Source organism: Capra hircus, chromosome 29 (genome assembly GCF_001704415.2).
Source record: "Capra hircus breed San Clemente chromosome 29, ASM170441v1, whole genome shotgun sequence".
Classification (NCBI taxonomy): Eukaryota; Metazoa; Chordata; class Mammalia; order Artiodactyla; family Bovidae; genus Capra; species Capra hircus.
In genome coordinates this window covers 33958062-33985733 of record NC_030836.1, presented here as the reverse complement: position 1 = coordinate 33985733, position 27672 = coordinate 33958062, and the positions used below count along the sequence as shown (strand labels likewise).

Below are 27672 nucleotides of genomic sequence, written 5' to 3'. Positions count from 1 at the left end.
TGTTTCTGCCTCCTATATAACCCTCTCCTTTGCAGCCCTGGAAGACCAAGCACATGGCAGCTATGCATTCCCCCTCTGCCCTCCTCCCTGTGTGCCCATCACAGTTGGTCCATGCTCATGACATGGTGAACATACAGAGTGTTTGTTCCATAGACTGTCAGCAAATTCTACGCCTGCTGCTGTGCCCTTTCCCTGAGTGTTCCTGTCTTATTCGTTTCTGCTTCTGTTTTGTGGAACTGGCACACTGTAGGTACCCAGGGAATGGCTATTCAACTCCTGTATTAATGAACGCATCTGTGAGGCCTCTGTGAAGACCCAGAGGAGCCCAGGAAGGGGTGCTGCAACTTGTTCCCATTGAGTGCACTGTGTCCCGCTGGCTACACTTGGCAGTGGAGTGGCCAAGCAGAGCATCTGAGGACCTCGATTCCTGCAGCTCTGCTTTAATTGTTTCCAGTAGGTGCTTGGCACCATGCACCTTGCTAGATATTAATGCTTTAACAGAATATCAGGAAGACATGCTCTCTTTTTCTGAAGGAATTTTCATTTCGGTAGACTCTAGTCTACTTCTTTAGTAGACTAGCAGACATCATCTGTATGGGACTCTGGAGCCAAGTTTGCAGTAACCATTAAGGGGAAGAGCCAAAGACTGTGCATTTCCTAGTACAGTATTCTGAAACTGCTATCACTGCCTTTATAAACACAGGTGCCATATGAAAAAGCTCTATGTTCCTTGGAAGAACCAGGACAAGTGTGTTTCTCTGGATTTAAGAAGCTGTAGAAATTTGCTTCCCTTCCTGCCAAAATAAAGTCACACACCCTAATCAGGCTAACTGCCACTCTCTTTATTGTATTTGAAAACAGTAAGTACTATTGGATGAAACTAAATTATCTAATTGGAAGAGAGAAAAAGAGACCAGCTGAGTTTAGAATATAATTCTTATGATTTTTAATTATTGAAAAAGGATAATTTTATACAAATGCATGGACTTTCTATTTGTTGAATATGCCACACTACCCAGAAAGAGCTCCCTGGAAGTATTAAGTTCTGGGGACCAGTGTTGGGAAAATCCTGGTGTAAAATGCTTCCGTGGTCTGATTCGAGAATGAAGGATTTTAGCAAGTACTTGGAAATTATAAATCATTCTCTAATTAACAAATGTGCTATAGCAGAGACAGCCCCATCATATCATGGATCTAAAAGAATTGCATGGATTTCCTATAGTCAGAGCAAACACCCTCAAGTTCTCCACTGCCACAGGGCAACCATCACTGCTCTAGAATCTGATGCCCCCACTCTTTTGTGCTCCTGCGGTGACAGCACCCTTGCCTGTGAGCTGCTTAATGAATGTTATGTATGTTAGTACTGTGGAGAATCATTTGATCTCAGCATCTCCTATGCATGAAGTTAAACTAAAATAGGAGAAGGATTCTGTACATCAAATATTTTATTTTTGAGAGCCTCTCTGGAAAGGACTGAGTGTTGGGATAACCATGGTTTTTTCTGCCTCATATCCTGTGTCCACTCACCAAAAGGAGGAAATTCCACAAAAATGTTTGTCTCCTTCCTAGGGATGGAGAAGAAGGATTTGTCCCTCCTGTCTCTACTTTCCTCTCTTGGAGGAGAAAGAGTGATACTGAGTTGACCTCTAGATCATTGACCAGTTCCAAAGTAGTATTCTCTCTCCTTGTTCTCTTTGGACCCTCCTTTTTATGTGTGTCGAAGGCGCTTACAGAGCCTAGGTTCCTACAGTAACAAGCAGGTGGGTCTCTGTTACCTCTAAGACTTTCCAACAACTACCGGCAAGGTAGACCAGATGGCTCGAGAAGAGCTGCTCTTTTTCTGTTCACGTAGGAGGAAACAGGAAGTTCCCTTGCCTGCAGGCATGCTGCATTCTGGATCCTCCTGTCCTGGCAGTAAAGCTGGTGTAGCCCTTGATCCCACCTGAAGTTTGATCTTGACTGAGAGTACCTGAAAAGAAAGCCCAGAGAAGAACAAGCTCCCTAAAACATCAATGCTGCATTTTTTGAATTTAGAGTATTTGTAATTCTACTGTATGAATTCAGTGAATCATTAACTACATATATGTTTTTCTGGCTAAAAAAAAAATCAGTTACAGATACTGGGTCTTCAGGAAGGTTAACACAGTGTTATTAATGTATTGTGTCACTGTGAACCTACACTGTACACCATCACATCATCCGGTCATGCGTTGCAATTTCAGAGGTGACATTCCTAAGAAACTGTGTACCTGGCCTTCTGCTTTCTGCTCATTTTTTGGTGTTAATTTCTGTTGATTTGAATTTTTACTGAAGTCTGCCTCAGCACAGCGGGTTCTTCTGCTGAAACTGTTTATACATTGTGACAGTCTTATGATGGCATCTGATCTGTTATTCTCCCAGTTCCTCTAAAAAAATCTTGCGTCTGTGTTCATTTCTATAGAAATAGAAGAATTTCTTGACAAAAACAGAAAACAAAACAAAAAAACTCTTAGGTGCTGAATGTTGGAAGACACTGCATGCTTGAACATTGTGTACTCTCTCTGTTGCTCCCTGCTCACTCCTTCCCAGCACGTGTGCCTTTATGCAGATATGTACACAGAAGTGTATATGTGTCCATGCACATGCGGACCTATCAACCAACCTACCAACACGCACGCATGCATGCATTTTCTGCAGGAGATGTTGAAGATTTTGCTTTTCTCTTTAATGTTCACTTTTCACTTTTCTTCCTCAAGAGAGGAGATTTTCATCTATCAGAGCATCTCTCTGAAATTAGCCTTGCGTTTATAATGCATGTAAAGATTTTTTCCAGCACTGGTCTAATGAAAAATGATACCCCAAATTAGTGATTGCTGCCTTCCAATTATCCCATTGCTCATGATTCTGTTACACCACAAATAGTTATCTCCTTCCCTCCCCAGTAACAACATAAATGGGCTGTTGTAATCTACTCCAAAACAAATGACCAGGCCTAGCTAATTTTGCTGTATATATAGTTTTTAAAATGTCAGTTATTAAAAGAAGACTATCTGGTTAGTGTGTGTGGTCCCAGTCATCCAAGGAGCCTCCGCCTCTCTGGCATGGAAGAGGGTTGGAATTTCATTTTCCAAGAGCATGGCTTCTCTGGGAGCTGGGAGAGAGCCCAAGAGAGGGCAGGAAAGGGTTGGGGGGCTCAGAAGCAGTCATCACTTTCACATTATATTGCGGCTTGAATTTTCCAGTGCTGACCCTGCTTTGTGCTCAGGCAAATCGTGGGTCGTGGCACTTACAAGCAGACAGCTGCACTGGACTTGATTCCTCCTAATCACACATAATGGCCACACTTGGCTATTAATCTCTTTTCCACCCTAGAAATAAAGAGAAGGGGAAGAAGGAAGCCAAATCTAAGTGGTTTTGCCTTAGATGTTAAGAGGATGGTTGAAGTCAGTCAACCCCAGGCTATGGGGAAGCCCGCTAGATTCCAAATGTCCTGGAGACAGACACAAAGAGACCCTGCAGCAGCCCTGGTCAGCACGCTAGACCCTGGGACTGTTCCCAAGCTCTCTTCTCACACTGAGGGTCTCAGCACGTCCTGCCCGTGGGGAATACACATCACAGGGAGGGCGGGTGGGACGGAACAGGTTGGACTGCAGAGGCACCAGAGACGCAGGAGTCAGCCAATGGGCAGCAGATACACCGATATGTCAGTTTGCCTGTTTCCATCAGCCCAGACGTCTCCGGGGAAACCCCATCAAGTCTCAGGTAACTCAGGCGGCCTTCTGTCTTTGGTTCGGCTTCGGTGTCACGGCTCCACGAGGAACCCACATGACGACCGCAGGGGGAGACCCTGCTCCTCATCCAGGTGCTCACTGCGTGGGACTGCCCACTCCCGCTCTCTCACCCCACCCTGACCTTTGGGTCATAGCATCCCAGCCCTGCCTCATATTTTTTTCTTTATTGATATGAAAACATTTTCACTTAAATTGCCTAGTTTGGGTCTCACAAAAACTCTATAAGGCAAGACAGCTTTGATAGTTTCTAGTTTGTAAATAAAGACCATAGTCTTCAAGATATCAGTCCTTTGGCCCCAGGTGCACTGGCTGTGGGAGTCCTGTGGTTCTACCCCAGCGATTCTGCCCTGGTTCCAGTGCTGCTGTCTCGGGCGCCCTGGCCAGGGCTCCTTGTGACCTTACATGGGAGGGTCAAAGAGCTGGTGTGACTGGCCGTGGACTGCATGCGTCCTCCTCTCAGAGAGGCGTGGTGGTGGCTGGTGTGTGGAGAAAGCTTCTTGCTTGGTCCTACATCCAGGGAAGCACCGTGTGTCCCTGAAGGCCACTGTCCACATCCATCAGTCTAACCTTCCCCGCCGGGGAAGGATGTGCAGGATGGGAATGGAGCTGGTCAACCTCTGGCTTCTCTACCCTCACATCTCTGGAGACCTTCTCAGAGTCTTGCTTCTCTTTTCTTCATTCTCAGTGGGAAGGAAATTGCTCAGATGGTGTAATTTTTTTTTTTTTTTAAGGCTCTGCTGCCCCGGAAAAAAACAGATAATAAGTCTGCAAGTATGTTCCATGCACCCTGGCTGCTCTCTTGCATCCCCCACTTACTTCGTGTTTTTCTTAGCTGTTCTGTTTTAGTTTGTACCAACATAGTCTCCCCCCCAACCTCACATATCTCTTCAGGGTGAAATGCCTGCTCAGTAAGCTTTGGAAAGGCAGTATATTTTAGGCAGCCTGATAAAAGGCTCTAATCGCCCCAGATTAATGCATTCATTCCTAGCCAATTGAAGGATTCATTCCAGTGCTCAGGCGGAGGCTCCTCTGACGGACTTGCCCTGGGTAATGAGCCATTCAGCAGCTGCTCCCCTGTACTGCTGGGAACCTGCAGAGGGGGCCGCGAGAGGGAGCCAGGCAGTCGTAGAGTCATAGGTGAACTGCAACAGAGAGCGGTGTCTGGGTACCTCTGACCCTGGAAGGAAGTCGTGGGAGCAGGAAGGTGCTGGTAGCCATGATCACTGCCTCTGCTTCAGGAAGTGAGAAGCATCTGGTGGGGATTTGCCAAGGAATGTGGCCATTCAGATGGCACACGAGCCGCTAAAGGCTGGGAGGTGAGGTTCACGGTGGACAAAGGATGTCTGGGTTTTGAAAGCAAAGCTCAATCGTGCGACGAGAGAAGAGTGTATGCTGGAGAAGCTTCCAAACAACTGTGCTCTGTGCCCCTAACTCACCTCTCTACACGGACATTTCCAAAGAGGGAATGAGAGACGTAGAGCCAGAGGAAAAGTTAGGAGACTTCCTAGGGGTTGGCTGGCCTGGAGTCTCTAAGAGTGGGCATGTGGTGTGTGAGGGGGAGTTTCCCCTGCCAGGACATTTGATGATGTCTGGAGACAGCTGTGGTTGTCCAGAATTTCAGGTGGAGAAAGAGAGATGATACTGGCATCTAGTGGGTGAAGCCCAAGGATGCCGGTAAACATCCTGCAAAGGACAGAATAGTCCCCAGCACAACAGAGGAGCATCCGCTCCCAAAATCAGGAGTGCCAAGGCTGGGAACCGGCTGGCCCAAACCTACCCTATTGCCAGTGAGACAGATGAAACAGGGCAAAAGGGATGGGCTCAGGGTTACGCAGATGGAGGATGGAGGAGTTGGGAGGGCGGCAGCCTGCATTCTTTCCCTCTCACCGCCATGATGCCCCTAGAACCAGGAGGCCTGCTTTCCAATTCTGCACTGCACTGATAAGTAGTCTCAGAAGCAAAGTCGTTTCCTCCCCTCCTGGACCACAGAACACCTTTCCAGCCCCCGTCTCCAGTAAGGAAAATTCCATCACCTGCCTTTATGAACACACGTCGGTGCCTACCCACTTTGGTCCAGGCAGATCTCTTCTGGGGGATTAGCTTAATATCTTTGTTATGCATTTTAGAAGCGGATGGTACTGCTGATAAAAATAGGAATTGCCAGAGGAGCTAGCACCAGACGTTATGAGATGCTGACGCGCTGAGTTGTTGCAAACGGTTCCCCATGAGGGTGGAAAGGAGACCCCTTGTGTGCACATAACTATATCTCACAATTATTAAATATTGATTCATCTCAGCAGGGGCCTGAGCCTGATTCCACGTGGAGGCCAGTGCATTAACTGCTGTTGATCTCATCTGGACCCCCTGGCATCACACCCTTGACTGTCTCTGCTGACCCTTGTTCCCAGACTGACAGTGTAGAGGGGAACTAATTCCTTACCCCCCATTTTGACAAGAGAAATAAGTATATATGAGTTTATATCAGGAGTCTAGGGTTCCTGGGGTGTGAGCACTAGAGCTTCATAAACAAAGAAAAGAAATCAGCCTGTAACAGTCATTACAGGGACTTAGATTGGTATCAGTGTCCGGAGCAATCGTAAACATTTCCTGGGGCCTGTGTTTGATGGTGGGGGGAAGAGTGGTCGGGGGAACAGAAGGAGAGAGGGGCCAAAGATAAGAACAAATATTCAAGTCCAGAGTGTGTGCTTAATGGAACTGAGATTTATTTTTCTGTGTGTCTTTTTAAGCCTCTAGATAGATACAAAAAATACAGCCAGCCAGGAAAGAAATAGCCCAAATGTAATTTAAAGGCTGACTTTTTAAACCAATACTTCAGCTTAGAGACACCTGTCCTGGTCCCTTGAAGATGCCCAGCTCAGGGGAGGAGTATTCGAGTTACTGATTTATCTTCAGGCACACAGACCTATTTTTAATGTATTGCCCAGTGGCAGGCTTTTGTTTAGCTTTTCTGTGCGATTGTACACACCCTTCTCTGTGGAAGGAGAACAGCCCCGTAGGCCTTTATTTCCTCTGATGTCCTGACACCTCAGAAGACACAGAGCCTGGCCATCCACGTCAACACTTTCTCTGGCTTCATAAAAGGCAGAAAATTCCCAAATAGGAGATACAGCCACCCTGCCCTCTGATGTACAACTGGGAGGTGTGTGCGCACACCCAGGACACGTGTGTAGCTTTGGGAGTGCGTGTGGCAGTAACAGTATGTTCATGGAAACTTTTACTGCGAATATGTCTTTTACTACCAGGGAGCCCCAGCAAAGATAAGCCTGATTCAGTTCAGACATACATGTCACACACATGTCAGACACAACACGTGTGATACCCGTCACACATGTCATACATGTCACATACATGTGCGCGAACACCTCTCAGTTGTGGATTAGAGGGCAGGGCGGCTGTATCTCCTATTTTGGAATTTGCTGCCTGTTACGAAGCCAGAGAAAGGATTGATGCAAATGGCCGGGCTGTGTCTCCTGAGACGAGGACATCAGAGGAAACAATGGCTTATGGGGCTCTTCTCCTTCCACAGAGAAGGGTGTCAAAGAGTCGCACAGAAAAGCTAAACAAAACCTGCCAGTGATCGTTGGTTGTCTGCAAGGACCCTTGCTCCTTGTTGGGGCATGCACAAGTGAAGCCTAGAAAAAAAATTACACAAATATGCTAGAGCTGTCCTTGTGGGTCACGTGCTCAAGTGAGGGTGTGCTCTCCATATACCGACAATGCAAAATAGGATCTGTTTTATGGGAGTGATTTTTGAAAATGTTATTTCATTCAAATATTCAGTTCAGTTCAGTTCAGTTCAGTTGCTCAGTCGTGTCCGACTCTTTGTGACCCCATGAATCGCAGCACGCCAGGCCTCCCTGTCCATCACCAACTCCCGGAATTCACTCAAACTCACGTCCATCAGGTCACTGATGGCATCCAGCCATCTCATCCTCTGTCGTCCCCTTCTCCTCCTGCCCCCAATCCCTCCCAGCATCAGGGTCTTTTCCAGTGAGTCAGCTCTTTGCATGAGGTGGCCAAAGTGCTGGAGTTTCATATGGTTGATGTTTAATGTGTTAATTACTGCTGTGCGGCACAGTGACTTAGTTTCACATATATTATTTTCTGTTATGGTTTATCGCAGGATAAAGGAACATATAGTTCCCTGTGCTATAAAGTAAGACTTAGTTGTTTATCCATCCTCTATAACATAGTTTTCATCTACTAATTTCAAGCTCCCAGTCCATCCCTCCCCCGTCCCCTCCTCCTTGGCAACCACAAGTGTGTTCTCTGTGTCTGTGAGTCTGTTTCTGTTTCACAGATAAGTTCATTTGAGTCATATTTTAGATTCCATATGTAAGCATTGTTCTGTGATATTTGTCTTTTCCTTCTGATTTACTTCACTTAGTTTGATAATCTCTAGTTCCATCCATGTTGCTGCAAATGGCATTGCTTCTGTATTTTTTATGACTGTATGACTAATACACTATCGTATGTATGTATATATGTAATTCTGCATCTTTATCCATTCATCTGTTGATGGACAGATAAGTTGTTTCCATGTCTTGGCTATTGTGATTAGTGCTGCCGTGAACCTTGGGGTGCATTTATCGTTTTGATATATAGTGGCTCAAAATATAAAGAGTCTGCCTGCAGTGCAGGAGACCCTGGTTCAATCTCTGGGTGCAGAAAATCCCCTGGAGAAGGGAATGGCAGCCCACTCCAGTATTACTGCCTAGTGAATTCCAGGGACAGAGGAGCCTGGCAGGCTACCGTCCTTGGGGTCACAAAGAGTCGGACAGGACTGAGCAGCTTCCACTTTACTCGTCTGTCCAGATAGATGCTCGGGAGTGGGGTTGCTGGATCGTATGGCAGCTCTGTTTTTAGTTTTATGAGGCACCTCCATATTGTTTTCCATAGTGGCTGCACCAACTTACAGTCCCACCAACCGTGTAGGAGGCTTCCATATGGGAGTGTTTTGAATGAAGGGCAGTGAGAGCTGAGGAAGGGGGAAGCTGATTGTGATCAGGAAAGGTCGTGTATTCAGCATGCATGTACCGAGCCCCTACTGTGTGTTGGGCACTGTCCTGGGTGACCGAGATGCAGAGGGCATGAACGAAGTTTAGGGTTTAATGAGAAGAGATAAATAGCAATAAACAAATAAATGGCGAGTTTCAGAGAATGAATATGAACCATAAAATAACTAAAGCAGATAACTGGGATGGGGCTGCGAGCTCTTTGAGACGTTGTGCTCAAGAAGAATGCAGAATATGTTACAACAGAAATGAGACAGAAATGAGTGACAGATAGGTATCCACATGGAGATCAGGGGACAGAACAGTTTAGGGAGGGGACAGAAGCTGCAACGGTCATGCTAAGGTCAAAATTCCCCAGGGGGCAGCTCTGTCAAGTCTCCGAGACATGATGTGAACTCTGAGCGTCATTCTAAGAGCAGTCAGGTGCCATGAGAGGTTTTTCAGCACGGGGTGATCTGGTTCATGTTGTGGTTTTTAATTGGTCCACCTGTGATGCAGAAACTGGAATATCCATTTATATAGTGGAAAAAGAGAAGAGAAGAGAAGGCATCGATGCAGAATGAGGGTTATTTTTGAGACAGAGTCTATGGAACTTAATAAGTGGATGTAGAGTTTGAAGCAAAGGGCAACATGATGGACAATTGCTACATCTTTGTCCTTGACGGGGAGACAATGATGGTGTCATGAACTAGGATGGGATGATTAGGTGAGGAATCTAGACCTCTCTTTGGGACATAGCAAGTGGACTTGTCTATTGAACAACTAAAGATCAGGCCACCTTGCTGTCATTTATTTAGCACACACTGTATACCTGATATTATTCTAGGCTCTCAAGTGTTTGGCTTCATTGAATCCCCAGGATAACCTGATGGGAAGAAGAAGGTGAGGCTCTTTGATGAGCACAGATAGCCAAGTGCTATTCAAACACTCGTCTCTCGCAGCTCTTATGGGTGAGGGCAGAGGCTGGCAAGGAGACCATACCATGGTATGTCCAAGTGGTCAGGCGCCCTCCTCTCTGCACCAGGAGAGGAGAGCTCTCCTCCCAAGTGGTGCCAGGGAGCAGACGGCCTCTTGTCAAGTTTCACTGACATCCTGACGGGCCCACTTCCACCTGCTGTGAGCTGATGAGGGAGAGAGAGAGTTATTGTTGAATTTCCAGCTTGCCCTTTTCGATATAAAGTTCACTTGTGGTATTTTTTTTAACTCAGGTTGCTAATGCGTCTTGTTCTCCGGAGTGTGAGGGACCCAGCTTCCCTCGTAGCCTTTAATTAGATTCTGGATGATAACAGCTTCACCGAGAAGCAACTGGTGGCGTCCCCCCCGTCTCAGGGGGAGGTAAAAGAATCTAATAAAGACATTCAGTGTTTCTAGGTGATGTGTTTGACAAGCTTTGTATTAACAAGAAGTCTTGTTAGAACTTTTTTTTCTTTCCCACCACGCTCCCTCCTTGGCCCCGGATCCCTGGTATTTCACAGGAGAATTCACAGAACTGAGAACTTGTAGCTTCAAACAGACCACTGCACATCTCCACCTGTTGTCCTAGAGGGGAAGAGGCTTCACCTTGATCTGTTCTCAGACCGTAACCTTTATGAGGGATTTAGTGGCAATAAAGCCTCGGAACAAAAACTCAGCTTAAAACCAACTGACAGGTTACTTTGCACAGCAGTGGGGCCACTTCCTGGGCCTCTGGATTCAAGGCCAGACAATGAGATGTTCCTTCCATTCACCTTAATTATTCCCAAAGATGCTGGTCACAGGGAGGGAGGTATCACTCACAGTTCCGTTTTGATGTCTGCAGCATCAGTACTTGGATGGAGAGAGGCAGAAACTCCCCTCCGAGCTCCTCTGAACTTAACCTTGCAGGTGCTTGAGGGAAGGAGAGAAGTCTGTGGGAAAATTTGGGCCATACGGCAGTCCAGGCGGGGTGGGGAGGACTCCGCGGCCACTTTCTCACTGCCGTCAGCACAATTCTCCACTGCACGTGGTTTTATAGCTTGTGTTTGAGCGTGTAACTACCAGTGCTTTTAGGCAATTAGAATTAAAATGCTGATGACGCCATCAAAGCAGCTGAGAATGGAAGCGATCTTGGCACCACTGGCAGTCAGCAGATTGACAGCCTGGAGATGCCGGGTTCCGCAGAGTTGAGTGCAGGGCCCCTGGGAGGCAGGGCCTCCATCCCTGCCCTGCCGCTTTGCCCCTCGGCCCCCGTCTGACCCAGATGAGGCAGCCTGGGAGTAAGGGATGATTGGAGCCTGCTCTCCTGGGAAGCTCTCAGGGCAAGAGGGGAGTCCGAACAAAAAGAACCATTTCCAGGAATCTGGAAGATCATGGTGACACGTACAGACACATCTGCGTAATGTTTTCTCTCAGGATGGCCAAGGGTGAAGTTCATCGTGGGGTCTGGTGAATAGCCGCGCCAAGGGTTGTAGAAAGACTGTTCTCTCTGCAAGGTGTGTTTCTGAGCAGAAGCAAGAACATTCAGAACATCCAGGGGCAGAGTTAGTGACCATCTTCCTGAATGGGGAGAAATAGAATCTCTGCTGAAAATGCAGTGGGAGCATCGGAGCTGAGGACATAAAACTGAAGTAGGTAGAGGGTCCCTGCATCCAAGGCCAAGGCTGCCTGTAGGACCCAGCTGTGTGTCCTGAGCCAGGTGGGGGCTGTTTCACCTTTCTCTGCAGATCTCTGAGGCTTGTGCAAAAAGTCTCTCTGGAGGATGGGGTCTAGGATACAATAAGACGGTAGCCATACTTGGGTAGCTGTCCTTAACTGGCCCCTCGAGTTTCATGGGCATCAGCTGTGTGCCTTCTTTGGAAAGCGAGAGCCACTGGAAGATAACAGAGGTTGTTGTTCAGTCGCTCAGTTGTGTACAACTCTTTGCAGCCCCCATGGACTTCAGCCCTCCAGGCTGTCCTTCACTATCTCCCAGAGTTTGCTTAAATTCATATCCATTGAGTCAGTGATACTATCTAACCATCTCATCCTTTGCCACTCCCTTCTCCTCCCACCTTCAATCTTTCCCAGCATCGGAGTCTTTTCCAATGAGTCAGTTCTTTGCATCAAGTGGCCAAAGGAGCTTCAGCTTCAGCATCAGTCCTTCCAATGAACACTCAGGACTGATTCCCTTTAGGATGGACTGATTGGGTCGCCTTGCTGTCCAAGGGACTCTCAAGAGTCTTCTCCAAGCACCACAGTTCAAAAGCATCAATTCTTTGGCACTCAGCTTTCTTTATGGTCCAGCTCTCATATCCATACACGGCTACTGGAAAAGCCATCGATTTGATTACACCAGCTTTGACTTTGCCAGATGCCAAGGCAGAAAAAAAAATCTGCTTGAAGAGGCCTGGGGGCAAGGCCTCCGAGGACGTGGCGAGGCTGTGGCTGCCGGGACCAGCAGGATAAGACAACTCGTGGTGCATCTCCCCAGCCCCTGTGTCTACGTGGTGTGGAGGAAGCTGGCTCTAGGTTTGCTGTCAGGAAGCCCTGCTCAGCCCTTCTGGGTTAGCTTTTACAGCAGACCCTAGTGCTGTTTATCAGGAGTGGATTGGTCTCTGTGTTATGTTGATTGATCACAGTAGCATTCATCTGTGGTATAATTAGCAATTCACTAAGTGCTTTCAGTTATGGGATGTATTTCATCTGATCCCAAAGCCCTGTAGGCAGAGCTTAGGTCTCAGATCTGCCACTTCCTAGCTCACTGGCTTTGAGCGAGTTAGTAGTTGTTTACAGCCTCAGCATTTTACGTTAAATAGGAAAATACATGGGTTCAGTTCAATTCAGTCGCTCAGTCGTGTCTGACTCTTTGCGACCCCATGAACTGCAGCACGCCAGGCCTCCCTGTCCATCACCAACTCCCGGAGTCCACCCAAACCCATGTCCATTGAGTTGGTGATGCTATCCAGCCATGTCATCCTCTGTCATCCCCTTCTCTTCCTGCCCTCAATCTTTCCCAGCATCAGGGTCTTTTCAAATGAGTCAACTCTTTACATCAGGTGGCCAAAGTATTGGAGTTTCAGCTTGAGCATCAGTCCTTCCAACGAACACCCAGGACTGATCTCCTTTAGGATGGACTGGTTGGATCTCCTTGCAGTCCAAGGGACTCTCAAGAGTCTTCTCCAACACCACAGTTCAAAAGCATCAATTCTTTGGCACTCAGCTTTCTTAACAGTCCAACTCTCACATCCATACATGACCACTGGAATAACCATAGCCTTGACTAGACGGACCTTTGTTGGCAAAGTAATGTCTCTGCTTTTGAATATGCTGTCTAGGTTGGTCATAACATTCCTTCCAAGGAGTAAGCATCTTTTAATTTCATGGCTGCAGTCACCATCTGCAGTGATTTTGGAGCCCAGAAAAATAAAGTCTGACACTGTTTCCATTGTTTCCCCATCTATTTTCCATGAAGTGATGGGACCGGATGCCATGATCTTCGTTTTCTGAATGTTGAGCTTTAAGCCAACTTTTTCACTCTCCTCTTTCACTTTCATCAAGAGGCTTCTTAGTTCCTCTTCACTTTCTGCCATAAGGGTGGTGTCATCTGCATATCTAAGGTTATTGATATTTCTCCTGGCAATCTTGATTCCAGCTTGTGCTTCATCCAGCCCAGCATTTCTCATAATGTACTCTGCATATAAGTTAAATAAGCAGGGTGACAATATACAGCCTTGCCATACTCCTTTTCCTACTTGAAACCAATCTGTTGTTCCGTGTCCCATTATTTATCAATTGTACAGAAAATATCGGAGTCCTCTTTCCAATTTTCCTCATGAAATCATGTATGTGAATCAGGTTCTTGATGCCATTTTGTTGTACCCTCATTTTCATTTTTGAGGACCTCAGTGTTTATAAATTTTAGTTGATTTCTCTCTAATAGAGAATCTGTAGTCTGTCTGACTCCCTGTATGAAGACCTTGGGTTAGCTGCAATCACCTCTCTGAGCATCAGCATCTTTACTGTACAATGCAGGGAATGTGTATGGATTCCCTAGAGGATTTAAGAGGAAGCAGCAAGTGATAAGGAAATTCCAAGATGGCTCAATAGTTAAAAAAAAAAAAAGTCCACTTGCTAATATAGGAGACTCAGGAGACAGGAATTCAATTCTTGGGTCGGGAAGATTCCCTGGAGGAGGAAATGGCAATCCAGTATTCTTGCCTGGAGAATCCCATGGACAGAGGAGCCTGGCAGGCTACAGTCCAGGGAGGTCGTAGAGAGTCAGACACGAATGAGTGACTGAGTGTCTGAGTGCACACACACAGCAAATGTTAAGCTCCTGACAAAGCACTTGGCTTACAAGGTGTCCTTGCTGTCTCTCCTTCCTTCGTGAACTGGTCCCTAAAGAGCTGAGTGTGGAGCAAGAAGCCAGTCACTTGCCTTCAACCCAAAGCAAGGTGCTTTCACGCTAGAACTGGAAAGCACTCGCCCTGTCTGGATATCGTGATGAGCAATGATTCCCTTACATCCGCACTTTAAACAATTGATGAAGAGAGCATTCTTAGCAATTTCTTGGATGTTGCCAAATATAACAGCGCACTGATGGTGGCAGGTAGGTTGCTGTGAAATTCAATTTGCGCTAATATGCCCAGAAGCAAGAAAGCGTGGCGTGGGGCCCGCGTGGTGTTTACCCTCCTCCCCACGTCTCTATCAGGCATGAGAAAACCAGGTCAGGATCAGAGCTCGCAGAAACTTCCCCCTTTCAGTGGATCCTGAAAGGAACACATTCCTAACTTCGGAACCAGTGGCTTATGACTAATCCCAGATAAATCACTAGCTTTTCTCCCCAGGCTTCTTGAATTTTCCCCCCGCAAACAAGAAGGGTTTTAACATGGGGAGTGAGAAAGAGTAAGATGTAAGAAATGACAAAATGATTCTGGGTAAAGAAATAGCAACCCGCCCGAGGCTGTGTCGTCAAGGAGCTCTCTGTATTTTCAGACTCTAATTTGGGATTCTGAGTATCTAGGATCTAACCTCTCCCTTCTGGCGAGTGGAGAGAGCAAGCACAGTGCTGGGGCAGGGGTAGGGGAGGCGGAGGGTCCTTTTGCAAACCCCCGCCCCACACCCACTGCATCCCATGTCCTCACCTTAAGACCCTGCTGCTGCTAAGTCACTTCAGTCGTGTCCGACTCTACGCGACTCCATAGACGGCAGCCCACCAGGCTCCCCAGTCCTTGGGATTCTCCAGGCAAGAACATCGGAGTGGGTTGCCATTTCCTTCTCCAATGCATGAAAGTGAAAAGTGAAAGTGAAGTCGCTCAGTCATGTCCAACTCTTAGCGACCCCATGGACTGCAGCCCACAGGCTTCTCTGTCCATGGGATTTTCCAGGCAAGAGGACTGAAGTAGGGTCCCATTGCCTTCTCCACTTTAAGACCCTGCTTACCTCAAAAGCACTAGTAATTCTGAAGAAGGGATGAACACCCACTTGGGGAGTGGTCAAGCCCATCTCAGCCTCTAAACAAAGTGTCCTTCTTCTGCTCCCACACTGCAGCTGATGTCTATATTTAGCCTCATCTGGGCCTCTAGAGATACACATTGTTAGTAATATCGATAAATCACATTTGAATAGTACTTTGTGTTGAAAATATAATTTCTCACAGTTTTATCTGATCCACAGAGCATGTGCTTTAAAAAGGCAAGATAGGTATTCATATAATTAAAATAATCTGTGAGTTAAATGATTGACATGAGTTTATACAGCTAGAAACAGTCAGCCTGGGCTTAATACTCAGGTTTCTGGGGCAAAGCTGAGGATTCTTTCTATCAGGAGATCCCACAGATCCCACGATACCTGAAGACATTTCCTATTATACAAATATTTGTCCTGGAAAAAAGGAAGAAGGGAAAAGGAACGAAGAAAAGACAGGCTGACTAGTCTTTTCAGACAAAATAAGCCAAGAGGATGCCCCTCAGTGGACTCAGCAGTGGGTTTGATGGATCATTTCTCTGTCACGATACAGGGACAGCTAGGACCCCTGGTTGCAAGAGGCGGCAGTTACAGCCTGCCTCGCATGAGCGCTTCCCAGGAGCTGCGGCTCTGGGGTCCAGTGTACAGGGCGAGGCCGATGCAAACGAGAAGGAAGGTTAGGAAGAGGCAGTGATGGATAGGGAAGATAATGACACCGTCATGCAGACACTGGAAAGTCCAAAAGTATGCTGATGAAACCTCTCACCCACTCTCCTGATAGAGACCGATGCTATGTAGGAATAACCAAGGGCTGTGTGTGGACAGGTGGTCACAGGGAGCTGCAAAGCCAGGTGCCCGCCATGGGAGGGTGCGTCAGCAAGACCCCAGGCAGGGCACCCACTCACTGCAGTACCTGTGTGCAGAGAATCCATCTGGGATCAGACATAAGCTGCAGTCTGTCTCATCATCTGGATAACCTGGCACACATCACTAACAGCTCACAAAGCCTTAGTTTCTTCATCTGTAAATCGGAATCATAATAGTGCCATCTCATAACATTCTTGTGAGATAAAATAAAATAATGGAGTCACACTTCCTATAAAATTTCTAATGCATAACAGAAATTCACAGTCTCAGTGCGTATATGAGATGGTCGAATTCTATTTTTGTGTGCCCATCCATGATTCAACATGCATTTCTTATTTTTCTAACCCATCTATCTGCTCATTAAAAAGAAAACACTTTAAAATTCTGCTTTATAAACTCCCTACACTTTACAGATGAAGATGTACCTTCACCTGTAAGATGTAGGGAAGGAAACAACGAGGGTGACCCAGGCGTCTCCGATTGCCTGGAACTCTTCTGGTTTCAGCCTTGAAATTCCCAACCCGGGGATCGAACCCAAGTTTCCTGCATTGCAGGCAGATTCTTTCCTGTCTGAGCCACCAGGGAAGCCCAACTTCCAGGTAAACCAGGATAGTTGGTCAGCTTGGAGATAATATCTACTTGTGGGATTAATGCAGGGCTAAGATAAAGTGGGGCTTCCCAGGTGGTGTGCAGGGTGAAGAACCCACCTGTCAATGCAGGAGATGCAGGAGACATAGGTTCGATCCCTGGGTAAGGAAGACCCCCTGGAGGAGGAAATGACAACCCTCTCCAGTATTCTTGTCTAGGAAGTCCCATGGACAGAGGAGTGGTGAGCTACAGTTCTTGGGGTTTCAAAGAGTTGAATATGACTTAGTTACTGGAAAACAACAATTTAACAAACAGGAACCATTGAAATTATTATATACTCTGAAAGCCTTCAAGGGCTATTTAGAGATGTTGAGGAGGTTTAGTTATTTCCATATGGCCTTGTCAAAGCACTCATTCATTCATTCATTCATTCAAAACCTACATGTTGAACACAAACTGTGTTCTGGCGTCGTGCTGTGTGAACAAGACAACCAGTTGGGCTTATATTTTCCTTGGGAGAGCAGACCATATGCAATAATCTGGTGTGGGGTGTTCTACATCAGGAAAGATGATGGAGGAAGGCTTCCTGGAGGAGCTAAGATTTAAAGAGCAAGACAGACCTGGCCGGGTGAAGAGTGGGGAGCAAGGAAACTATGAAGAACCAGAGAATGACCCGAGGTGTTTGGGGAGGAAGGGAAGCCAGTGGCTGGACATTCCTACACCAGGTTATGGGCACAGGCCTGGGTGTTTCTGGACACCAGGAAAGCCGGGGGTATTCCAGATGGGTCCTTTTAATTCTGTAAAGACACAGGTCCCAAGGCCTTAGCTGTGATGCAACCCTTGCTGTGAGAGCAGTCCCTAGCTGCCATGGGCATCTCAGATCTTCACTGCAGAGAGGAGGTGAGGGTCAGGGGGTGGGTGTGAGGAGGGGGCACATGCCCTCAGCAGCAAAGGCAGCATCTAGGATGCTTAGATCTGCATGTGTCCTCAGGAGCCTGGTCCAAGGCACTTCTGCACATCCTCAGCCCCACAGGACCGTGAAAGGCTAATAAAGCATCTTAATTTGCATTTAATAGGGTATCTACTGTGTGCTAAAAACAGCCAATTGCTATTTATTAATGACATAATTATTAGAACTTAACACCTGGGCAGTGGAGGCTACATGAAGAGTGAGGCAGTTCCCCAGAATACTGTTTTAATAATTATGTTATTTAATTATTTACACATTTGAATTAAAATTCAATAAGAGCCAGATTATACCTTAACATAATACATTAACGTGGAACTCGATCCAAAGAGCATGGCTGAGGGGGTTTCCACCTTTCTTTCCAAACCTAACCTGACCATTTCCCAATTGTTCTGGTTCGATAGGGATAGATTTTCTAGATTCAGACCTCAGAAGTTAGCAGAGATGTCACACGCATCTATGTGGAAATAAGCTGATGGCCTCTTTTAAGGGTCCATGGACTCTTTGCAGATCTCAGACTCACCCCAGACCTCGATTGTGTGATCCCAGCTGCCAAGAAGACAGTCCTGCCAGTCTGCTGGTCCCTCGTCATCCCCAGGAGCTTGTCTAATACAGAATCAAACTGATGTTCTGCCCCAAAGAAGTTACTCATGTAATGTAAATGAATGAGCCATCCAGCTGCTGTTGAACAGAACAGCCTTCATGTCAGACTTCAGGCTCCTGAATCCTCCACCTGGGAAATCCCCAGGCACCACGGCTTGACCTTGGCATTGCTCTCAAACCCACCCTTTTCTTTCCACCCTTACAGAGCTCATGGTTTAACCCAGGCCTTGAAGATCACTTGTAGAAATTGATTTCTCAACTCGAATTTCTGTGTATTTGCTCTCTCTGACACCTTGTTACAAGCTTATTTTGCTTAAAGCATATTAATATGTATATATATTTACTATATACCTATATATAGTATTTCCTCTTTTAAACAATTTCAAATGCTTGCCATTGCCTATGGGATGGAGTTAAAACCCAGGAAGTGGGTTAATCCTTGAGTGGGTTAAATTTATCTACCATTCATTTTGTGTTGACGTGACATACATATTTGCCAAGCGCTGTGTGTGCATGCTCAGTCTTGTCCAACTCTTTGTGACCCTATGGACTGTACCCCGCCAGGCTCCAATGTCCATGGGATTTCCTAGGCAAGAATACTGGAATGGGTTGCCATTTCCTCCTCCAGGGGATCTTCCTGACCCAGGGATCCAACCCATGTCTACTCATGTCTCCTGCCTTGCAGGCAATTCTTTCCTGATGAGCCACCAGGGAAGTCCTCACCTAATACTAAAACTCACTTATTGCATACTTCACATAGGTTGGAACCTCTGTAAGTACATTTCGCAAACTTACCCCTAAGTCCTGAGAAGAACCCTGTGAAGTACATGCATTTGGCTTCATGACATGAAGGTGTGAAGCACAGAAGGTTGAGGTGATGGAGCCAAGACTGCCCAGCTTGAGTGCAGTAGATCCAGGATCTGGACCACTGCTCTCCACTGCCTCTGCATCCTCACGTGCATCCTGGATTCCTGCCTTCCCATCTGCGCCCGTGCACTTCTGTCCCACCTGAAGCAGCTTCACTTCCTTCACCTTCTTGATTGTATCTCCATTGTCGATCCCAACACTAGACTCTGTGGCCCAGGAGAAGCTGTTCCCATACCCTCACTGGCTGTGATTCTCCCACACTAACTCACGGAACTTAATGTCTGTACTGCTGGTGTCCAGTCACACACAACCCTGTGATACACTTGAATGTTTATAGGCAGTTTCCCCCAATAGATTGTAAGGTCATGGAGGGTCCACAAAACATGCATTTCTGCACATCATGTACACACCTAACCTACAGTTATGTATGCAGTAGGTGTTCACTCAATGCTTTTTCTTTTTCAATGTGGACCAATTTTAAAGTCTTTATTGAGTTTATTACAATATTGCTTCTGTTTTATGTTTTAATTTTTTGACCATAAGGCATGTGGGACCTTAACACCCCCGAGCAGGGATCAAACCCACACCCTCTGCATTGGAAGGCAAAATCTTAACCACTAGACCATCAGGGAAGTTTCTTACTCAATGTTTGATGAGTGACTTTTGGCCCTTCCTCCTTCAGTAGCTATTCTTCCATTGACAATGATGCCTGGCCATCAAAAGTCTTAATAATAGGATTTTTATAACATCACCTCCTTTGCCTGGAATGCCTTTCCTCCTCAGAACTGATTGATGTTTACTTATCTCTTGGGACTTGTCTGAGGTGTCTCATATCCAAAGAGCCCTCCATGACATCCATCTCCAGACTGGCTAGGGTGTCTCTCTCTGCATTTCCTCACCACCTTATTATATTACATTAAAGGGATTTGTTTCTGTTCTGGTTTTTGCATCTCTAGACTGTGGACTCCTTGAGGACAAGCACTATGTCTTTTTATTGTCATGTCCTTGGGGCTGAGCACAACACTGGCATATGGAAGTACTCAGGGAATATTGGTGGGTGAATGAATGAACACATGTGTGAATGAAAGCAATGCAATCTTAGTATGTTTCTAACAGCCTGCTCGATTAGCCAAGGTAAGATGCAGGACGTATCCATGGAAACAAAATAAAATTGTAAGTAGCCCTATCCATTGGCCAAAATCTTCTTATGAACATGTATTAGCCACTATCACAGTGCATCCTTGTCAATTTAGTTTACTTTCACATACTGACAGCATGTTAGAAGTTGCCACCTGGACAATGATACTTGTAATCTCCTTGCATCTTAGGCACTGTGCCAGTTCGGTTCTGATAATTGGGATTGCACCTCTGGTCAGACCACCTCACCTCTCTGCCCTGAATCATCTGCCTTTCAAGTTCATCTGAGGGCAATCTGCCATCTTCCAGCTCTACTCTGAGGCAGGCTTGAAAGGCCAGCGAGCATTTCACCAACTTCAGCTGCATGAGTTGGATGAGTTCCAGTTGTGAGAGGAGGGAGACAATTCTAGATGATTCTTCCAAGCATGAGGTGTGATGGTCTCATTTGATATACTCACTCTGCTGACAGCTCTGGCCCAAAGTGCCTCCTCTTCCACTCGGGGACTGTCCATTGTTCTCTAGTGTATGATTAGCAGATTAGCTATCATGTAAGAAGCCAGGAAAATGAACTCCCAGCAAGCCCTTCCAAAGCAAGAGTAATTCATTACCCAGCCTGATTTCCACTTAAAATGTACTTTGAGCACACTTCCAACTACAAACCCTAAATCACCCTGTGTTCACAAAGTCCATCATTTTTTATTTTATTGCGTGGCGTTGGCGTGACATAATCCCTTGCAGAGCATCTCAGAGTGCTTTACAGATCAATAAATTACTTACCTGCAGAGTTGAAGCGATGTCTGCAAGGCCAGCACCGTCATTCTGCAGCAGCCTGTCCTCTGAGAAACAGGCAAGGCTGTGCGATTGCCAAGTGGGGGCAGGATCAGGGCTGGGGCTTCAAGAATTACATCCCAGTTAAAACTGTGTATAAAATGCATCAGATTTAAATGACTTAGAGAGCTTAGGAATTGGGATCCTTCAGATGGTCAGCAAATCAAGTGTTCAGTCATTAACTCATCAAGTTTCTTTCCCTTCTGGAAGTTTCAGTTTAGCTTTTATAATGACACAGCCATAAATCACAATGATATGTCTTAGAAGTTTCAGATCTTAGAGGTTGGGGTCACTCCCTAGCCCTGGCTACATCCTCCTTCACACTGCTTCTACCTGAAGCTCCATGTGGATTTAAGTCTAAAAATGATGAATTGGTGCTAGCTTTATGCAAGGTGCTGTATTGGAGACAGCAGAAAATAAAATGATGAGCAAGGCTCCTATACAGTGTCTTCCTGTATGATCATGTCTAGTCAAGGGAAAAAAATGACACATGTTACATAAGCCAGCTTATTTTAATACTGTGGAGGAAGCTACATGGTCTCCAGGATGGAGAGGCAGTGCCCTTGGGCATGGCCTGGAAGACCTCCTGGAAGGGATGCTGGCTCAGCCAGGCCTTGAACGATTCCAGTCAGTCTAGACAGTTGGAGAAAGGTGCTAGGGGATCAAAACCAGAAGCAAGGGCTTGAGGCTCAGGAAACAAAGTCCAGTGAATGCTTGTTAATGTGCATTCCTGGTTGGGTGGGGCTTAGAGATGGATGGGAAGTCAGTTTTCAGGAGAAGGAGGGAAAATGGCCAAGAACAGCTATCTGCAGACACCCCCATTTCTGGAGGAGAAAATCCAGCATAATCAGGAGTGAGTGATGAATAGTTCCAGAAGAGAAAAGACAAGCGCAGAAAGTTCCAACTAGTCTTATTTTTGTGTGAGTGTTGTGCTGGGGGTATTAGCTGCATCTGGGAAATAAGGGTGATACTCAGCTTGCCTGGGGTCTCCTGCAGGCCAGGTGACATCGTGTCTTCGGGGATCATGGGTTCTGGAAAGACACTTGGGGGTGGCTCAGAGGCGTGCTGATTGAAGGAGGAAAACTCATGTGAAGACTCCTATGAGAATTGGACAGAGAGGCCACCTAAACTTGAAGCACTAGTGTGTCAGAACCAATGGTGGCAGACCTGAAATGACACGTGTTATTGGCCTGGTTTTGAGGTTGTTATAAACATGTAGCTAGTTGGGGAAGTGGTTCCTTTGAGCAACCGTTCTAATTCCATCCTATAAATATTTGTTGTATTTTTACTATGAAAATACATAGTAAAAGTGTTTGTGGCTCAGTTGTGTCCAACTCTTTGCAATCCCATGAAGTATGGCCTGCCAAGCTCCTTTGTCCATGCAATTCTTCAGGCAAGAACACCAGAATGGGTTGCCATTCCCTTCTTCAGGGTATCTCCTAACCCAGGGATCGAACCTGTGCCTTCTGCATTGCAGGCAGATTCTTTACCATCTGAGCCACCTTCCCAGGCTCTCCGACGTTGCCTTTAAATAGGAGGAAATAGAAGCTGAAGTCAAGGTGAGATGTTTCTCTCAAGTGTAAGGTGATCCCTCTGGTTCCTCCTCATTGACTGTAGCCCCTGTGTTTCTGTCCCTGGGTTATTCTGCCCACTCCCCTTCGAAGACAACAAAGAAATATCTCAGCAAAATTTTAATTTTCCTTCTACCTGTTTCGTCTCCACAGTATCTCCCAAAATTGTGGAGATCTCTTCAGATATCTCCATTAACGAAGGCAACAACATCAGCCTCACCTGCATAGCAACGGGTAGACCAGAGCCCACGGTTACCTGGAGACACATCTCCCCCAAAGGTAAGAGAAGCGGCTTGGGACATCGTGTCATGCGCGGAAGTGGGAGAATCGTTGGCTGTGGCAGGAGGTTATGGTGCTGGTGGCCTGGTCACAAGGATCCCGCATTCTTGGTGGCCTGATAACTGCATACTCGTAGCTCCACAGAGAATATCGGTGTTCTCAATGCAAGACGAGCATAACCTCTAGGAGTCCAGAAATCACACTGGAGGATTGATGCAATCCCTGGGAGAGTAATCTCCCTTGTTTCTGGGTGAAAGGGTGGTGAGATGTCCTGGGTGACTTTTCTGTTCACATTGGACGGTAGAGTGCTCAGTTCGGTGTTGGTGGCATTGTTCAGCTGGCTGTGGTAAGAGAGAGAAAACACAGACACACAATGATGGATGAGAGCTTGGAATGGCCACGTTCCTAAAAGGAACGTTTCCAGGCCTGTACTGCTTCAACATTGCCAAGTATCTGGTCTCCAGGCCATGAGTCCTTGTGTCGTTCTCCTCTGATTAATCCTAGATAACAAATATCACTTAATGTGTGACTAAATTGCACAACTCACTTTGTCTAATCTAGGTGTTTTGTAGACCAGACCAAGTGTTGTTTTGTGCTTGCATAGACTGAACCTGAAACTTTAACAATCTAAAGCGAGATGCCTTTATTAAGGACTTCCCCGGTGGCTCAGCAGTGAAGAATCCACCGGTAGTGCAGGAGATGCCGGAGACGAGGGTTCGATCCCCGGATCGGGAAGATCCCCTGGAGGAGGGCATGGCCACCCACTCCAGTATTCTTGCCTGGAGAAGCCCATGGACAGAGGAGCCTGGTGGGCTACAGTCCATCGGGGCACAAAGAGTCAGACGTAACTTAAGGGACTGAGCGTGGGCGTCATATATTATAAAGCTAGCTTTTATGGAAGGTGCGTTACATGGTTTCATTTGTTCTTAAATGTCGACTGAGTGCTTGGGGATATAGCGATAAGCCACAACAGGCAAGTCTCTGCTCTCATGAGCTCACATCCTCACGATACAAATAACCAGTGATATTAATAATAATAATAAGTGGCGATAAGGATGGGAAAATAGAACAGTATATGTTGACAGAAGGACAAGAGGTTTGGTCAGGAAAGGTGTTTGACATGGTGACATCTGAGCTGAGACCTGAATAAAAATCCTTAAATTTCATTGCTTGTATCTGGCTAGCCTAAAATACACTCATGTACGTATGTGTGTATGTATGTGTGTGTTTATATGTAGGCATTGTTGGCTTACGAAGGTTTAAGATGCTAAAGGGCAGATACCCACTATTGTGAAATAGACAAACAACCAGGGCCTACTGTAAAGCACAGGGAATTAACCTTAATATCTTGTAATAACCTATAATGGAAAAGGATTTGAGAGAGATATATGCATATTATATATATGCAAAACTGAATCACTCTGTTGTACATCTGAAACTAACCCACTATTGTACATCAACTATATTTCAATAAAAATGAAGATGCTAAAGTCACTGCAGGAGTGGTCATTTGTTTGGTGCTACAGTCTGAGTCCCCCTAAAGCAGACCCAGAGATGGTGATTGGTGAGCTAGAAGTTTATCGGAGGTGGCCCTGGGCTCAGCCCTGTGAAAGGGCAGTGGGGGTCGGGCTGGGAGAGAGGTTGACTGTGGTGCCATGTGTGAGAGCAGGATGCCTGTGGGGTATTCTGAAGACAGGGCGGATTGTCCCCTACTGAAGGTATGGGGGTGACCTTTTACAACAGGACCGTAGTTGGTCAGAGAATTTGAGCTGTGAGCCCAGGCCAGGTATCTCTCTTCCTACTGGAGCTGAGGACTGTCTGGTCCACCCCGGGGCAGGCGTCCTCCGTTCCTGAAGAAGGCAGGGCGTCGCAGGGTCCACTACACCTTGGATTTAATGCAATCAGTTGAAGAAGACTGCATAGGCCCCAGATAGCAAATTCCCTCACTTGGGGTGACAAGTCGCCCTAAGGACATTGTCACAGAAGGGGTGAGATTTTCAGTGTGTTTAGCTGAAACCCTGAGAACTCTCCGTAGCCACTGTGCACTTGAGACCTTCACTGTGAGCGAGGGAATCAGAGAGATGCTTGCATTTCTGCCAGTCTCTTAACTGGAACTGACCTTGCAGGTGGCATGGCCCCCAACCTTGGAGGAGGTTTCACTGTACCTAAGATCACTAGTGATGAAAAGTGGTCTTGGGGCACATCCCAGGGAAGGTAATCCAGGTGGACAGACTTTCTGGTTCAAGGGGCACGCCATTCATCCCTGAAAATGTCGGGTCCTCAGTGCCGCTGGACGCTGGGACGGTCCATGCCTTTAGAATCCGCAGAGCATTCATCATCTCAGCATCATGGACTTTGCTTCTATCAGGAAGCACCTGGCCCTCCACCCTGCAAGTCCGCCTCTGACTCCTGTTGGATGTCTTTTCTCATCCCTCCTCTGGCCCTGCAGCTCTTTGTCCTTTTCTGGGTTCTTTTTCCCCCTTTCCTTTTCTTCCCTTTCTTCCCTTCTCCTCCGTACGTCTCTTCTTTTTGTCCTGCCCTTTCATGCTCTCTTTTCCTCTGCTTTCCCGTCTCTCACAGCCTCCTGCACGTTCCCCTTCCATCCCATTTCATCCCACACTGTCATCTCCTTTTCTCTGTCTTCCCCTCACAATCACTTCTGTCTCCCCACTGCGTTGGCACCTTCTCCGCTCTTCCTGCTGAGGTTCGCACCGCTGTACGTTAGCATCCTTCTCCCACCCCGGCCATCCAGCCGCCTCATTTTCCCGGGAGACTTTACCTGAGCCCTGGCCAGAGGCATCCATTTTCCTGGGGTTTTAGCTGCTATGGAAACAGAAGATGGATCAGGATGGAGAGGAGCAGGATAATCAGAATCTACCTGTGGATCAGAGTAATTTAGACGCGTAGCTTTTCCCAGATCCCCGGTCAGGATTAGCTACCCAGATTCAAGCTGACGAGAGACATGCCACGTGGTAACTAATCACCTCGGGGCTCACGGGGTGCTGCTTTCTCGGTGACTGATTATTTGGAGATGAGAGCTGTCATTGGGCGGTGGCTGAGACCAAACTGAAGCTGGAGACCCTTAGCGGCCAGAGCTTCATCTCACCCTACTGAGTGTCTGCAAAATGCGGCTTATTTTACATACAAGTGGACAGGATGGGGGTTCCTTGGAAGGAAAGATGCCCTGCACCCGAGCGAAGGCTCCACAGACAGAGCCTCTGTCATCCCTGCTGCCACTCTGTGTGGGCAGGTCACTCAGTCAAGGTCATTGTTATTATACTCACACCCCTGAAAGCCCTCCGTCCGGAGGGCGGACCCGGGCCAAGCACTGTGGGCAACCTTGATGCCTTCACTACGTCTTCTCTCCTGAGTGATCTGTTTGTTCTTCACATTTCTGAAAACTCCTAGTATCCTCTATCACAACTCAGATGGTGCTCCCTGCAATAAGCTGACATTGGTTTATAACATTGTATAAGTTCCATGCATAAAATATTGTATTTTGACTTCTGTATATGCTACAGTGAGCTCACCGCCAAAAGGCTGGCTTCCATCCACCTCCATACAGTTGACCCCCTGCTCCCATTTCACTACCTGCCCCCACCCCACCTCCCCTCCAGTAACCTTTATTCTGTTCTCCGTATCTATGTGTTTTGGTTTAGTTTGTGTATGTATATATATATATATATGTATATATATATATATTCCCATATAAGTGAGATCATATGATATTTGTCTTTCTCTCTCTCACTTATTTCACTTAACATAAGGTCCCAGCTTTCACTGCCTTTTATGTGGAAACAAAATAAAGACGTGTTAACCACCGTTGTATAATAGTGGCTTATGTATCCAGATATACAGAAGCTGGGAGTGATCTTATGGTGGGGAGGGGGTGGCAGGGTCTTTCTCAGAATGTGTCTGCTTGGCACATTACATCAGAAGGCGAAAGTGTCACCTGTCCCTGTCCAGAATAGAGAGAAGGTAAAACTTCTAAGGCCACCTCTTGCCATTGCCGTGGGATGTGAGAAGTAACATTTCACCCGTTGGTACTGGTTGCATGTCTTATTGGCTCCCCTCATGCACTTAGAGCTCCCAGGAGTTCAAGGAGAAGGTGTACCAGCTTTGTAGAGATACCTGCCCTCACTGTACACACCGTTTGCAAGGGTTCAGGTGTTGCCTTGGTCTTTTCAGGACAAAAAGCCCATCTCACTTTCTCCTACAGAAATGCCACCTAGAGCTACACAAATGTTGCAGTGGCCTCTTGCCAAATCCCCCATTTTAACCTGCTGCTCCAGGCACTGAAGGACCAGCAGTGGTCCCCAAAGTCCCGCAGACACAGCCCCCCCCCTCGCCCCGCCACTTGTGATTCTGTGTCTTGTCTTCTCTTTGCCTTCTCGAGATGTTCAAGAATGTATCTTAGCACAGCTCTTCCTTTCCAAAAGAATACCTTTAATGCTGTCTATTCCTCCGAGTCTTCTAAGTAAACAGATATCCCACCTCTTCCAGCGTGTCCTAAGAGATGCTTTTTTGGACCTCACAATTCATAGGAAAGTATTCTCAAAGCCCAGTTTTATGTCTCCAGCTTCCGCTGGGCTGTCAGAACTTTAGAGAGGAAGCTGAGATTTCTGTATTTCCACCTCCCTGGGAGCCCCTCATGAAGCCCAGTTGAAGGCTGAGTCCAGCTACTGTACCTATGGGGTCTGGACTCCCTGACCATCCTAAAAGAAGCAGTCCTCCTGGGTACACCTACCTCAGCCTTT

At 46.7% G+C, this 27672-nt stretch overlaps 1 protein-coding gene across 5 annotated transcripts in view; it reads left to right on the top strand.

The window, feature by feature from the left end:
- NTM (neurotrimin) overlaps positions 1-27672 on the top strand; it is a 959643-nt gene that overhangs the window by 813752 nt on the left and 118219 nt on the right. For all 5 annotated transcript variants that reach the window (XM_013975868.2, XM_018043575.1, XM_018043572.1 and 2 more), the window contains one exon: positions 22790-22915. In XM_013975868.2, the coding sequence (XP_013831322.1) occupies positions 22790-22915 (126 nt within the window). The remainder of the gene's footprint in view (positions 1-22789; positions 22916-27672) is intronic.